Source organism: Ochotona curzoniae, unplaced genomic scaffold (genome assembly GCF_017591425.1).
Source record: "Ochotona curzoniae isolate NIBS_2020 unplaced genomic scaffold, NIBS_Ocur_1.0 contig_899, whole genome shotgun sequence".
NCBI lineage: Eukaryota > Metazoa > Chordata > Mammalia > Lagomorpha > Ochotonidae > Ochotona > Ochotona curzoniae.
In genome coordinates this window covers 8293156-8306104 of record NW_024466605.1, presented here as the reverse complement: position 1 = coordinate 8306104, position 12949 = coordinate 8293156, and the positions used below count along the sequence as shown (strand labels likewise).

The following is a 12949-nucleotide window of genomic DNA, read 5'->3' as shown; positions in this document are numbered from 1 at the left end:
TATGGGTGCCGGTTCTAATCCCAGTTGTTCCACTTCCCATCCAGCTCCTGCTTGTGGCATGGAAAAGCAGTCAAGGATGGCACAAAGCCTTGGGACCCTGCACCTTTGTGGGAGACCTGGAGGAATCTCCTGGCTCCTGGGTTTCAGGTCGACTCAGCACTGCCGTTGTGATCCTTTGGGGAGTAAAACATCGGATGGAAGATCTTCCTCTCTGTATATCTGACTTTGCAATAAAAATAAATAAACCTTTAAAGAAATCAAAACTAAAATTTGTAAAAAGAAAATAATAACTCTTTTTTTAGGAATAGAAATCTAATACCTGTAGAAAGGGGAATTGTTGTTACGCTTTTGGGCAGAAAGGCAGGGAGCAGCGACTCTGCCTGTGCGGCTGTTCCGTAGTTGCACTCCAACACAGTGCAGCATATCTTGACAAACAGGACCCATTCTGACAATTGTGTCATTTTGTTATCTATGGTGTGCCAACAGCAAGGTATATATTTACCATAAACCTAGATGGTATGTCCTACTAGGCTAGATAACATACAGAAAGAAGATTGATTTAGCCTATCCCACCTACAGCCATGAATAAAACCACACAGGACTACATCAAGCACGGGAGAAATGATGCCATCCAGAGATGTATAAGATAGCTGGGGGTGAAGCGCCATAAGCAGTTTCACAATTAGACAGGTATTACATAAATGAGGCTCAGTCATCTACAGTCCTCATCAAGTTTTACACACCACCTATGCCTGCGCTGCTGCACTTTTCTAGTCTGGCAGCTCAGTAGGTCTGCTTCCACAGCAGCACCACACGCTGCAACAGTCAGCAGGCTGGAAGGTCACCAGGCTCTCAAGTTCCATCAAGATGCTATCTTCACATCTGTGGTCTGCCGAGCAGCGCATAACCGTAGCGTGTTTCTGCTTTATTTCCTGGAATCTGGGTGCATGACTGCACTCATGATATGTGGTAAGTGGCTCATTACAGAGTGGCAAGATCTGACCTTACTTACCCATAATCAATCCTGTAATTTTACATTTTTGTGTGTGAATATCTCACTCAGCCTGGCTAGCTCCCTTCGACTGGCTTTTGGTCACTTCTGTGGCTTAGCCAGGTTTGGTAAGATATTTGTAAGATGGATAAATCCATGCCTTGGGCCAAGTCCTGGGACTACCAAGAGGCTCTCACAGACTCCCAAGGGAGTGGATTCGGGGTATACCCACCCTGGGGTCCCAGAGCCGCATCCCTTCCACCCCGCACCCCGCAAGAACCCGAGCCAGCGTAGGAGGTTGCAGGAGAAGGCATGGATGCTTTAGAAAGGAGCTTCCGGCTGGCCTCGACCGGGACGCCGGCGCCCGCACGTGGCCTCACCCTCGCCCCACCACGGCAGGGGCCCCTCAGCCCAGGCTCGACCCCTCGGCCCCCGCGCCGCGCGCCCCCTGCGCCCCCCGTGCTCCCCGCGCCCCCGCGCGGGCACCAGCCGCCGGCGGAAGTGCTGCGTCGCGCACTTCCGGGTGTTGTCTGGCCGTCGTCGCGCGTCCCGGTCTCCCGGCCGCCGCTGCCTTTGGGTCGTGGAGCCAGGAGCGACGTCACAGCCATGGCCGGAATCAAAGGTGGGCCTGGGGCGCGCAGTGCTGGCGGGCTGGGCGGCCGCCCGGGGAGAGAGGGGTGACGGGCGGGGGTCCGGCACGACCCCGCCCCGCGCTGGCCCGGGCTTCCCGCGCTCGGGGCGAGGGGCGACCCGGCGACCCCCGCACCGGGCACCCCGCCACCCTCGCTGACCCCTGCGGAGGTGGGCGCGGCGCTGTATGGGGGAAGGACGGGCCGGGGCCATCGCTGCGGGTCGGCAGCCTCTTCCCCCACCCATCCACCCACGACTTGGGGTTCGTGCCGGGCTCCCGTCGCCCCCCGGACCAAGCCCCCCAAGTGGCGCGCTGTGTGCTGGGGAGTCCCGCCGCCGCCACTCGGGCCATCCCGAGCAGGGTGTGCTTTTGACAGGGGTTGAGGCCGCCGGCCGTGCGTGATTGGGAAAATAGTCAGAGTCATTTTCCACCAAGTGCGACCTTCTTGTGCTGGGACACGCTGCTTCCCACACCCACTCCTGCACGCTGTCAGGACGGGGTGTTCGGGCGCCACAGTAGACACCCCCAAGTGCCCCCGGACCTCTCCGGTCTCCACAATTGTGCACCTGGAGGCATCACCCCCCCACCCCCCGCCCATTCCCAAGTTCTTTTTTTCTTTGTGGTAGGGTAAGATGAATATGACACTTTAATGACAAGATAAAAAAATAAGGCGCATTTCTCGTGGACTCATGTGTTTTCCTTAGAAATGAAGAATGTTGCATTCCTTCCAACTGCTTGGTAGTTTTGTTGTCAGTGGGATGACCAGCCAAAGTTTCTCTTAAACAAATTATACCTAGATTCCCCGATCTGCCGCTGTTATGGGAACTCCAAACAAGCCGGAAGTGAGCAATTTAGTTAGCAATATTATTATTATTATTTCTCTATTTACTTTTGCCTTAAGAACGACTTGAGCTAAGCTTCTTTCCCAGGGTCTCGGGTTTGTTTGGTTCTTTGCTGTGTCTGGTTGATTTCTTGAGACCTGAAGACGTTTCCTTCCTAAATCCTTGTCTCAGGAGGAAGTGGGATACTTTCCCATCCCCTTGCAGTGGCTTTGGGGTTGCTGCCTGCTTCTCTGTTCCTCCCCGTTTGTTCATTGCCTTTCAGACTGCAATCCCTTTCTGCTCTGACTTCTCCGAGCTCAGTATCCATACGATGACACCTGATCTCAGGTCGTGCGGCTGTGGATCAGGCTGTCTTCTCCCTGTTGGCCTGTTTTGTTGATAGTAGGAAAGAGGGTTGCTATAATTAGAGGCCAATGGGTATTTCCTGAACCCTTTGCCTGCTATTTTGTGATAGATTGGATTTTTGGTTTCTCTTGTTGGGCAGCTGTTCTCTTACTCTCTGTAAGCTAAGAAGCAGCACCTGGTCCCTGGAGTTGGCGCTCCCTCCCTAGCCTAGGGGCTTTGGGAGTAGAACTTAGTGCATCTTAAGATTTTTTTTTTCTGCCCAAGATTGCATCACTCAGTTACCCTGGAAATTCTTACCTTGTTGATGTGTCACTGAAAGTAAGTTTATATACAGGAGATGAAGTTTGCAGATAAACCTGCCATGCCCCTGATTTTGTAAAGCCCAAGAAAGACCAGCAGTTATGAGAGCTCCTCTGAGAATGGTCCATTGGTCCTCAGTGGCTTTCTTTTTACTCAGCATTGCTGAAAGATGAGATGTTACATAAAGTTGTTTTTGAAGTGTTTTTCAGTATTGAGTATGGAATGCATAGATTATGCCCAGGTATGTGGATTCGAAACAACTCCAAGGGCCTTACTTTACCATTGTACAATCATATTTAAGAGGAATTAGACTGTAGGATATTAGAAGAGTTAAGCAGCTGTTTTCCAGGATTAATATCCACTGTGGGTAATGAAACAATCTTGGTTTATGTTGAAACAATCTGTTTTGGTACCTGACCCTTACCTAGTTTTAGTTCTTTTGCAAACTTTAAAAGATTTGTTTATTTTAAAATTCAGAGTTACAGAGGGAAACACAAAGACAAATCATCCATCCACTGGTTCATGGCGCAGTTAGCTTCCATAGCCAGTGCTAGGGCAGGCTGAAGCCAGGAACTTGAGCAAGGCTGCAACATGTGGGCCATCTCCCACTGCTGGGCCTCCACTCTGGCCCCTGCACTTGCTTGTTGAGAAGAACACAGCTGTCCTCAGAGACTGCAAGTCTTAAGGCTCCTTGCCTCTAGCCAAGTACATCACAGACATACTTTTCTTCTCGCTCTCATCTCTCTTGTGAGAGGACAGTTCTTACATACGGTTCTTTTTCCTGTTTCTCGTTGGCTTTGATGTGGGAAACACGATAATCAGACTTAGAAAATTTTGCTTCACAGGTTAGAGGTACCACTGATCCCTTTTGAGAAGTGCAAGTTACTTTTCATTTTTTTCTGGATATGAGTTGCCTTTGGAAAAAAATGTATAAATGATTAAAGATGATTCTCTAAGATAAATATATATATATATATATAGTGTTTGAATTCCACCCAGAAATTGTGTCATAAAGTTGAGTTCATAACCTCTGAAGAGTAACTTCTGTTTTTCAAGCTTTTGAGTTTCTGTTCGCTTTGGTGTGTGGCCTTTGTAATGCTGACTTATCTCCTCTTAGTACATTTTCTTTCCTCCAGGATTGTGTTCTGGATCAATAGCTTCTGAGTAACTGAGGGGTTAACTATGCACATCATATTCATAGTGAACTTAGCTCTTTGCAACTACATCTTGAAAAGAAGAGATGCATTTTTACTTCTTTAGCATGCCTTTTAGCAGAATTTTTACTCTTCGGAGAATTGGCTTGCATCCAATCCAGCTCTCATTTTAAAGAAAAAAGAATGCAAAGGTGGATAAATTATTTAGAAAACTAGTTTGTGGCTGCAGGCATTAGGATCCAGCGCCTCTCCTTTCTCAATGTTGATTTCCACTTTGCTGCATTCATTATGGACACGTTTGCTAGTGTTAAGAACTGGCTCATCAGCATCCGAACAACAGAAAAGCTTGCTCCCCACTCTGGTGGGATGACAGACACGTGTGTATCAGTGTGAGACTGGGGCTGTGATAACAGGCAAGAGGAGACACTCATGCCTGAAATGCTCACCCCAGCTGTGGGATTTACTCCTTCATTCCATGGAAATCTCTGCTCACACAGCTTCTTATAAGAGGCACTGGTTTGAGTCCTGGCTGCTCCGCTTCCAGTCCAGCCTCTGCTAATGTGCCTGGGAAACCAGTGGAGATAATGGCCCGTTTTGGCTCCTGAACTCACATGGGAGACCCAGGGAAGCTCCTGATTCCTGGCTTTTGGCCATCCAAGCTGTGGCTGTTTGGGCAATTTGGGGAGTGAACCAGTGATTGGAAAATCAATCAGAGATATTTGGGATATATAATCTCTTTGTAAGTGAGTGTGTGTATGTATGTCTAACTTTACAAACTATATTTCATCTTGTTTCATCTGTAGAATGCATTTGGTGCTTATAATAATAACTTAAAATAGTGACACCACACAAGGGTTGTGCTCAGGTATTCTACAGATTTTAGAGAAGGATACCCAGTTATAGCTTTGTGAAGTAGATCAGAATCTGTAGTAAAATGAACAGATTAAAATGTAACTATAGATCTCCTTTGACGTTTTTCTTATCTTTAAAAAATTTTTTTAATTTATTTTGAGAGGCAGAGTGGAAGATTGAGACAGAGAGCTTCCGTCTGCTGAATCACTACCCAAGTATCCACAACAGCTGAGGCTTGACCAAGGCTGAAGTCAGATGCCAAAAACACAATCCAAGTCTCCCAATAGGTGTAGGAACTGTATCACATAAGCCTGCATGACTCTTCCTGGATCTAAATTAGCAGAAACCAATTATAGGCTTCTTAATCACTGGACCGAAATCATACTTAACGTCCATTGAGAGTGTGCGTGCACCAAGCGGGAGCTGTCAGCCAGTGTTGTAGTACGGCAAGTTAAGCTGCCGCATGCACGCCAGCTTTGCATATCAGAGTGCTGGTCAAGTCCCTGCTCATGTACCTTGAAGATAGCAGATGATGATCCAAGTGCTTGGGCTCCTGCCACACCTGTGAGAGACCAGGATACGGTTCCTGGCTTTAGTTTGTTCCAGTCCCCGCTATTGAAAGTTACCATCTGGAAAGTGAAACAACAGGTAGGAGCTCTGTCTCTCCCTCTGAGGTCACTCTGTCACTCTGGCTTTCCCACAGGAGTACAAGATGCCAAGTACCTGGGCCATTCTTCACTTGCTTTCCTTGGCACATTAGCAGGGAGCATCTGGGACTCAAACCTGTACCCATACGGGATTCCGGTGCTGCAGGGGTAACACAGCCCTGACCCCAATAAATCAATCTCTTTAAACACACACAAACACACGCACACACACACACACACACAAATAGCAAAGCTAGATTGGAAGATTTTTCTCATAGGATGAGCTTCGTGAAGTTCAGCAAACTTGTGAGTGCAGTGCATGCTGCTTTTCAAAGTTAATGATCTGTAGAATTAATAAAACACTGATAGCTAGAAGGTCAGTGATCCTGTGAGCTGATACACAGTGGAGCTGGAAGCAGTATTGAATGTGGTGCTTTGCTTGTTGTGTATTAGGCTGAAAATGAGCACAGGCTGATAGCCTTATGTGAAGTACTTTGAACCAGAAATGTTTGGGTTTTGGAAGTTTTTGGGATTTTATAATATTTGCATAAATATGATAGTTCTTGGATATGAAACCCAAGTTAAACAGGAAATTCATTTGCTTCATATACATCTCATATACACAGCCTGGGGGCGGTTTGATGCGATATTTCAAGTAGCTGTACAGAAGCAGTTTCCTAGTGTGTAGTTTTCTACTCTTGATGTGCCGTCTCTACTCAGCTGAGATTCAGACAGTGAAGTATTTTAATTTCAGAGTTTCCCAGTAGGGCTGTCCAAATTAGCATTTTGCCTTCAAGGTGCAACAAAAGACTTTATTCTGAGGCTGATAATTACACTTTTAGGAACAACTAAAAAAAAAAGTAGATTTATTTATTTATTGGAAAGACAGCTGCAGAAAGAGGGAGATACAGAGAGAGCGTTCTTCCATCTACTGGTTCACTTCCAAAATGATCTCAGTGACCACAGCTGGGACGGGCTGAAGCCAGAAGCCAGAAGTTTCTTCCAGGTCTCCCATATGTTTGTCAGGGCCCCAAGCTGCTTCTTTCCCAGCCCATTAGCGGGAGCTGGATTGGAAGTGGAATAACCAGGACACAACCTGGCCCCAATATGGTATGCTAGCATGGTGGGCAGCGACTTACCGTGCTGTGCCACGATGCTGGCCCTGAAACAACTTACTTTTAAAGCATTTGGCACTTTTTTGGTTTTGGGGAGGTTTCTCCTGGGATTACTCATCTTAATAAAAATCATGTTAACTGAGTAGGAGTAACCAGTGCTTCCGTTGGACTTTTATTCCCTGTAGCTTTGATCAGTTTGTCCTTTGGCGGAGCAATCGGGCTGATGTTTTTGATGCTTGGATGTGCCCTTCCAATATACAAGTAAGTAAAAATATTTTCTTTATGGGTAAATTGTTTTCTGCTTTTAGAGCTTTTAAAATTTTTGACTTCACTGTTGATATAGTAATTCAGAGAGTTGTTCATGTGTGAAACACAAACCTTTTTAGAAATCATTACTTAGTATGTTTATGAAGATTTTTGGACACCGAGGTGCAAAAAAAAATTTTTAGCTATTACCTGCCATTTGGTAGTAACAAAACAGTAATGTGTTAACTCAGAACTACTGCTTGATTTTGAACACCTCTTGATACTTAATTAAAAATCTTATTGCAAAGAAATACCATAAGCAGAATCAAAATACAGTTGGCTACAGAACACGTGACGCAAATGATGACTCTCCTTAGGATAGAAAGAACTTTTTAATATTTAGAGGACGAGGTAAACAATAGAAGAATGAACAACAAATATGCAAAGAAAGTACAGATTGCCAATAAACACATAAAAATACACTCAGCCTTACTTGAAATGAAATGAAAGCCACCTGGCAAGAGTGAAACTGCAAGGTCAAGGCAGCTCTGTATATCGTGGGGCTTGAGGGGAGAGGAGTTTGCTATGGTTCTCAAAAATACTTGTCCTTTGACTTAATCCTGCATTTAAACTTTTCTCATGAAAATCCACTTGCAGATATTTGCAGAGATAATGTGAAGGAACAGGGTATAGGTGTATGCGCAGGCTTGTTTGAAGTCTCTCAAAAGGAACCTGGTTATATTGTGGTACCTGCAGCCATGAAAATCCTAGCAGTCTGAAAGAATGAGTAAAAGTTGTAAGTGCTAATATGTAAGATCCTCCGTTTGCATTGGGCTTTGTGAAAAATGACAGTGACACATTCAGATGAGCTGGCACATGTGTCAGTGGAGATAGGGCAGGTGCAGCAGAGTTCAGGAGGACAGTGAGAACACGAAGGCGCATCGGAGCAACTTGAGCTTTCAGTCTTTATGCTTTTTCATGGTTTGGAATTTTTTTTTCTTTAGGCATAGATTCCTTTTTTAATATTTTTGTTCTCTTAAGTTAAGATTTTTAGGGGGCAGGAAATAGATCATTACTTATTATAAGCTTCTGAGTATTAGTAAGTCTGCTGCTATGTGTATTTTATTTTATGACAGTTTTAAAGATCATGTCTTAAATGAAAAAACTCTTAAGAAGTAACAAATAGAGTCCAGCGAAGTCACTTGTACCCTTTACACGGGTCCTCCCGGTCATGGAATCTTACGCGGCTATAGTTATCAGAACTAGGAAATGATTTTGGAAAGATATCATTCATTAGAGGTCAAAGTCATGAATCTTGATTTTCAAAAGTTATTGTGTTCATATATCCACCTTCCAAAAGTCTACTTAGAACTCAAAATGAAAAATATTTTGAATTTAGAACTTTGATTCCAGCTCTTAAAGAACATTTTCTTTTAATATGAGAAAAAAAAAACACTGAATTCTGTTATAATTGATTTTAGCGATACTGTGACTCAGAAGCTTTCTCACTTCAGTGCAGAGTTGGTTCTTGTTTTCAACTGCTGCACGTTTAGTAGCTTGCAGTACAAGTTTCATAAAAGAAAAGCATATTTTATAAGGAGGAAAATTCCATAAGTAGTGGAAACTACAGTGACTTTGTTTTTTTTTTTTTTGTCTAGCAAATACTGGCCGCTGTTTGTTCTGTTTTTCTACGTTCTTTCACCTATTCCATACTGCATAGCAAGACGCCTAGTGGATGACACAGATGCCATGAGTAACGCTTGCAAGGAACTTGCCATATTTCTTACAACAGGCATTGTTGTCTCAGCTTTTGGACTTCCTATTGTATTTGCCAGAGCACATCTAGTAAGTGAATATATCCTTCTATTCATGATTCTGTTTCAAGCTGTGTCAACTTGTTCTTTAGAAAGTTTGTTGAGAGTGACAAGGTGCTATTACGCACTAACCTTCTGCCTGCATCACCAGCCTCCCATATGAGTGCTGGTTTGAGTGCCAGCTGCTCCACTTCCAATCCAGTTCCCTGCTTATGACCTGAGAAAGCAGCAAGGGGTGGCTCAAGTCCTTGGGACCCTGCACCCATGTAGGAGACCCAGAGGAAGCTTCTGGCTTAGAATTGACTTAGCTCTGGCTGATGTGGCCATTTGAAGAGTGAACCAGCAGAGGAAGATCTCTGTCTCTCCTCTCTGTAACTCTGCCTTTCAAGTAAAAATTAAAAATTTAAGGAGAGGGAGATGTGAGAACAGGACCCTAAAAGATAAAAATGGAAACCTTGGCTGTTTGTCCTTGTTAACTAGTAGAAGTACAGTTAGAGTGCATGGCCATTCCTTCCCTGTGGGTCAGCTGTCAGCTCTCTTGGTACTAGCAACTGCATTTCACAGGCTGCCCCGTAAAATTCAAGACAGGCGAGACTTGCGCAGAGTGTGTTCCCTGCAGGTAGGCACGTGCCACCAAAATGAGAAGTCTGGGCATCTTGGGTTTGGCTCTCCCCGCCACAGATCGTGAGCCCAGTGTCACGTCAGTCGAGAAGAAGGCAAAGAGCCCAGGGGCTAAGCAGCCTAGCCCTGCACATGGGGAATGAGGACTGCTTGTGCCCTTGGAAAAGAGTGTACCAGGATGTGTTCATCTCTGATACTTCAGTCTGCTCCTTAGAGAGGTTTTTAAAAAGCAGTGTTTTCTTTGAGAGGCAGAGCTCCTGTCCACTGGTCTATTCCCCAGATGCCCACAGTGGCAAGGCTGAGCCAGGGCCAGGTAGCTCCTCCCCCAGTTGACAGGAGCCCAATTACTTGAGGCGTCCTTGTTGCCTCCCTCCCAGGGTTGGCATTGGCAAGATGCTGGAGGCAGGAACCAACGCAGGTACTCTGGTACAGCACCCGGGCATCTGACCCACGTGGCTTCAAGCCCACTCCAAGATAGCGCTGCAGGGAATGTCCTTAAAAAGTGTTAGAATTCCCTGTTGCTTCCTCACAGCTCAGAAGTCATGCTTGTTTTGAATAGTTGTTTCTCCTGCATGTCCTGTTGAAGGGAGCACCATGTAGCTAGTTTAAAGCTGGGTTCAGGGTGCAGTGTGGACAGGTGCTCTGTTCTGGTCATGATTAACATGTCACTAGAAGCTTAGTTTGCCTTTCACTTTCTGCTTGGTTTTCATACCTCTGCTAGCACAGTGTTTCTATCTCCTTTCCATAGATTGAATGGGGAGCCTGCGCACTTGTTCTCACAGGAAACACAGTCATCTTTGCAACGATACTAGGCTTTTTCTTGGTCTTCGGAAGCAACGACGACTTCAGCTGGCAGCAGTGGTGAAGAGAAATGACTGAACTTTTGTCACATGGACTTCTTGTCATTTGTTGGCCATCCATGCACACAGGAGACGGGGCAGTAATGCTGAATGGTATAGCAAGCCTCCTGGGGGTATTCTAGGTGCTCCCTTCTCATTCTTCTTGTAAGCATACTATTTTCAGAGACTTGCTGAAGGATTAAAAGAATTTTCTCTTTTGGAAAAGCTTGACTGATTGTACATTTATCTCTGGTATGCTTTTTGTGGTGTCCTGCTGAATTCAAATATTTATGTATTTCTTCCTGTTCATTTTTTTTAATAGTATGCAATGTTAAACATTTTAAAAAATGTAGTAACCATTTGTATTGGTTAGGAATTCAGCATTATGCTGTTTTACGGGGCTAAAATACATCTTTTCTCTTAAAATTAGTTAAATTCCATTACAAACAATTATAAGCTTTTAATTATAATGATATCACTCCCCAATTTATGCAGGCTGTTGGCATACTTTATATACTCAGTGCAAATCTAGCTGCATTTATACCTCAGAGGGGCCAAGTGGTAATGCCCCAGCCCTCCATAAGGGTTGCCGGTTTTACTAGTAGACAGGTGTTTTGTGAACTGAAAGAGAATTGCCACAGAGGATTGGTTTTCTTTTCAGTTGTTAGAGGAATTAATGTTAAATTTCAAGGTAAGGATATAAAAGCAGATAGTTAAGATAGAATTTTTATTTATGTTTATGGTAGTTAAAATGGAGTGTGTTGCAGTGTGGGAAGAAATTATGTTGGAATGCGATTTCTATTTATGAGTGAAATTTTTTATTTCTACTCCAGCCTTCTGTGTTTTGCTGTGGACAAAATGGACACAGAAGGAATGCCTGTTGATAAAGAAAAGTTGTATGTTTGCATCGCAGACACCAGAAAACCTTCCCCTGCTTCTTAACTTATTTTGTATGTTGTATATATTAAGTAAAATAATCTCAAGTATAGTTTAATGACAGAAATGTTTAACTCACCAGGAAAATAATTGCTATGCCATACTTTCTGAGTGCTCCTCCCCAGCAAGGCCTTTACATGATTAACAAGTGACTTGTTAGTCTTGCAGATAATTAAGTCATGCATTAACGATTTAAGATGTAGACCATGGTAAGGATAGTTCTTATTCTGTAAGGTTATACCATTTGTAACTTTAAAATATTTAAGACAGGTTTCCTGTGTACTTCTCAGTTATTTTTATTGATTTCATCATGGTAGATCCGTTTCCTTAGAAAAGGCATTTGTCATGAATTAATGCAGAGTAGCCAAATCCAGCTGTGTAGCAGCTTCAGAAACAAACCTGACCAAAAAGTTCCCAGTAACCAGGCATGTTCCAAGTGTCGTGCTCATCTGCCTGTCACAGTAATCAGTGCTTTTTCAGGAGCTGGCTTTGGAAACATTCAGGTTAGTCTCACAGTATTTTGTTAGGGACACTTGTTTGTGTGTGTTTATTCAGTATATCCACATAAAAATCATTTTGCCTTCAGCCAAAATTGAGTAATTCTAATAACTGTATTTTGTTTTGTAAAGTTTATTTCTTAAGAAAGTGGGAACAAATTTTGGATTCATTCAGCTTTTTACTAAAGATGCCTAAAGCCACCATTATTTTTGCCTGACCCACGTTGTGAGTTTGGGCTAAGAGACAGGAAGCAGTGAGCATACCATTTCCCTGTGAGTCCGAACATGGCTTGTGGTGCTGCAGTGTTCTGGCTTTGCGATGAAAGCACAGGTGCAGCTGAGTTAGACCGCGGGGTCCCGTTGGGCAACTCGTGCCTCTGAGCTGCTGGATGTCTCTGCAGGAAGTGCAGTCTTGGTACATCTCCAGGCTCCGTTCTAGAACATCAGTGCAGTGCGCTGCTGCTGTTTGATTCTCTCCGCCGTAGCCTCCTCTCCTGCCAGCTGCATCTTCTCCCTGTGTCCTCACGGCCTTGGCAGCATTCCGTCTTTGACTAGGCACACTCGCTTTCCAGTGCCGTGTCTCATTTCCAGGCTAGTTACTTGAGGTATGAATTTTCCATAGAATATGCACTGACGCAACATTGCCATTCTTCTATGGAAAGAAAAATTTTGATGAAATAATAAAGATTTTAAATATCTGTTGGCTTACGGGTGTTTTTGAAATGAAAATACACTGTGCACTTCAGTTTTTAAAGCACATTAACATTTTCATTAAAATAAAGCAAATATGAAATGGCTTATAAGAGAAGACTTGCAGCATTAAAATCAAAGCCATGATAACAAATGTCACAATGAAGCCCTTTGTGAAAGGAGTGACAATCTGGAGAAACAAAGTTTTTACCTAACTTTTCTTTCAAGGATTTATTTATTTATTGCAAAAGCAGAGTTACAGAGAGAGAGGAGAGACATAGATCTTCTTTCCACTGGTTCACTTCCCAAATGGCCACAGCAGGCTGGACCAGGCCTAAGCCAGGAGCTCCTCTTGGGTCTCCCACATGAGTGTAGGGGCCCGAAGACTTGGGCCATCCTCCACTGCTTTTTCCAGGCACATCAGCGGGC

General features: G+C 44.2%; 1 protein-coding gene across 1 annotated transcript; it reads left to right on the top strand.

The window, feature by feature from the left end:
- The first annotated feature begins 1518 nt into the window (after nt 1–1518).
- On the top strand, nt 1519–12524 carry LEPROTL1 (leptin receptor overlapping transcript like 1). The gene is made up of 4 exons (XM_040994232.1): nt 1519–1613; nt 7063–7138; nt 8782–8968; nt 10307–12524. Exons 1-4 carry the CDS (start codon nt 1598–1600, stop codon nt 10421–10423), a joined length of 396 nt encoding a protein of 131 aa, XP_040850166.1. The 5' UTR covers nt 1519–1597; the 3' UTR covers nt 10424–12524.
- Nucleotides 12525–12949: the final 425 nt, after the last annotated feature.

Excerpts from the sequence above, each read along its gene's own strand:
- LEPROTL1 (XM_040994232.1), top strand. Across the intron at positions 7,139-8,781 it reads TGTGCCCTTCCAATATACAA|CAAATACTGGCCGCTGTTTG; the intron begins GTAAGTAAAAAT and ends TTTTTTGTCTAG. Across the intron at positions 8,969-10,306 it reads TATTTGCCAGAGCACATCTA|ATTGAATGGGGAGCCTGCGC; the intron begins GTAAGTGAATAT and ends TCCTTTCCATAG.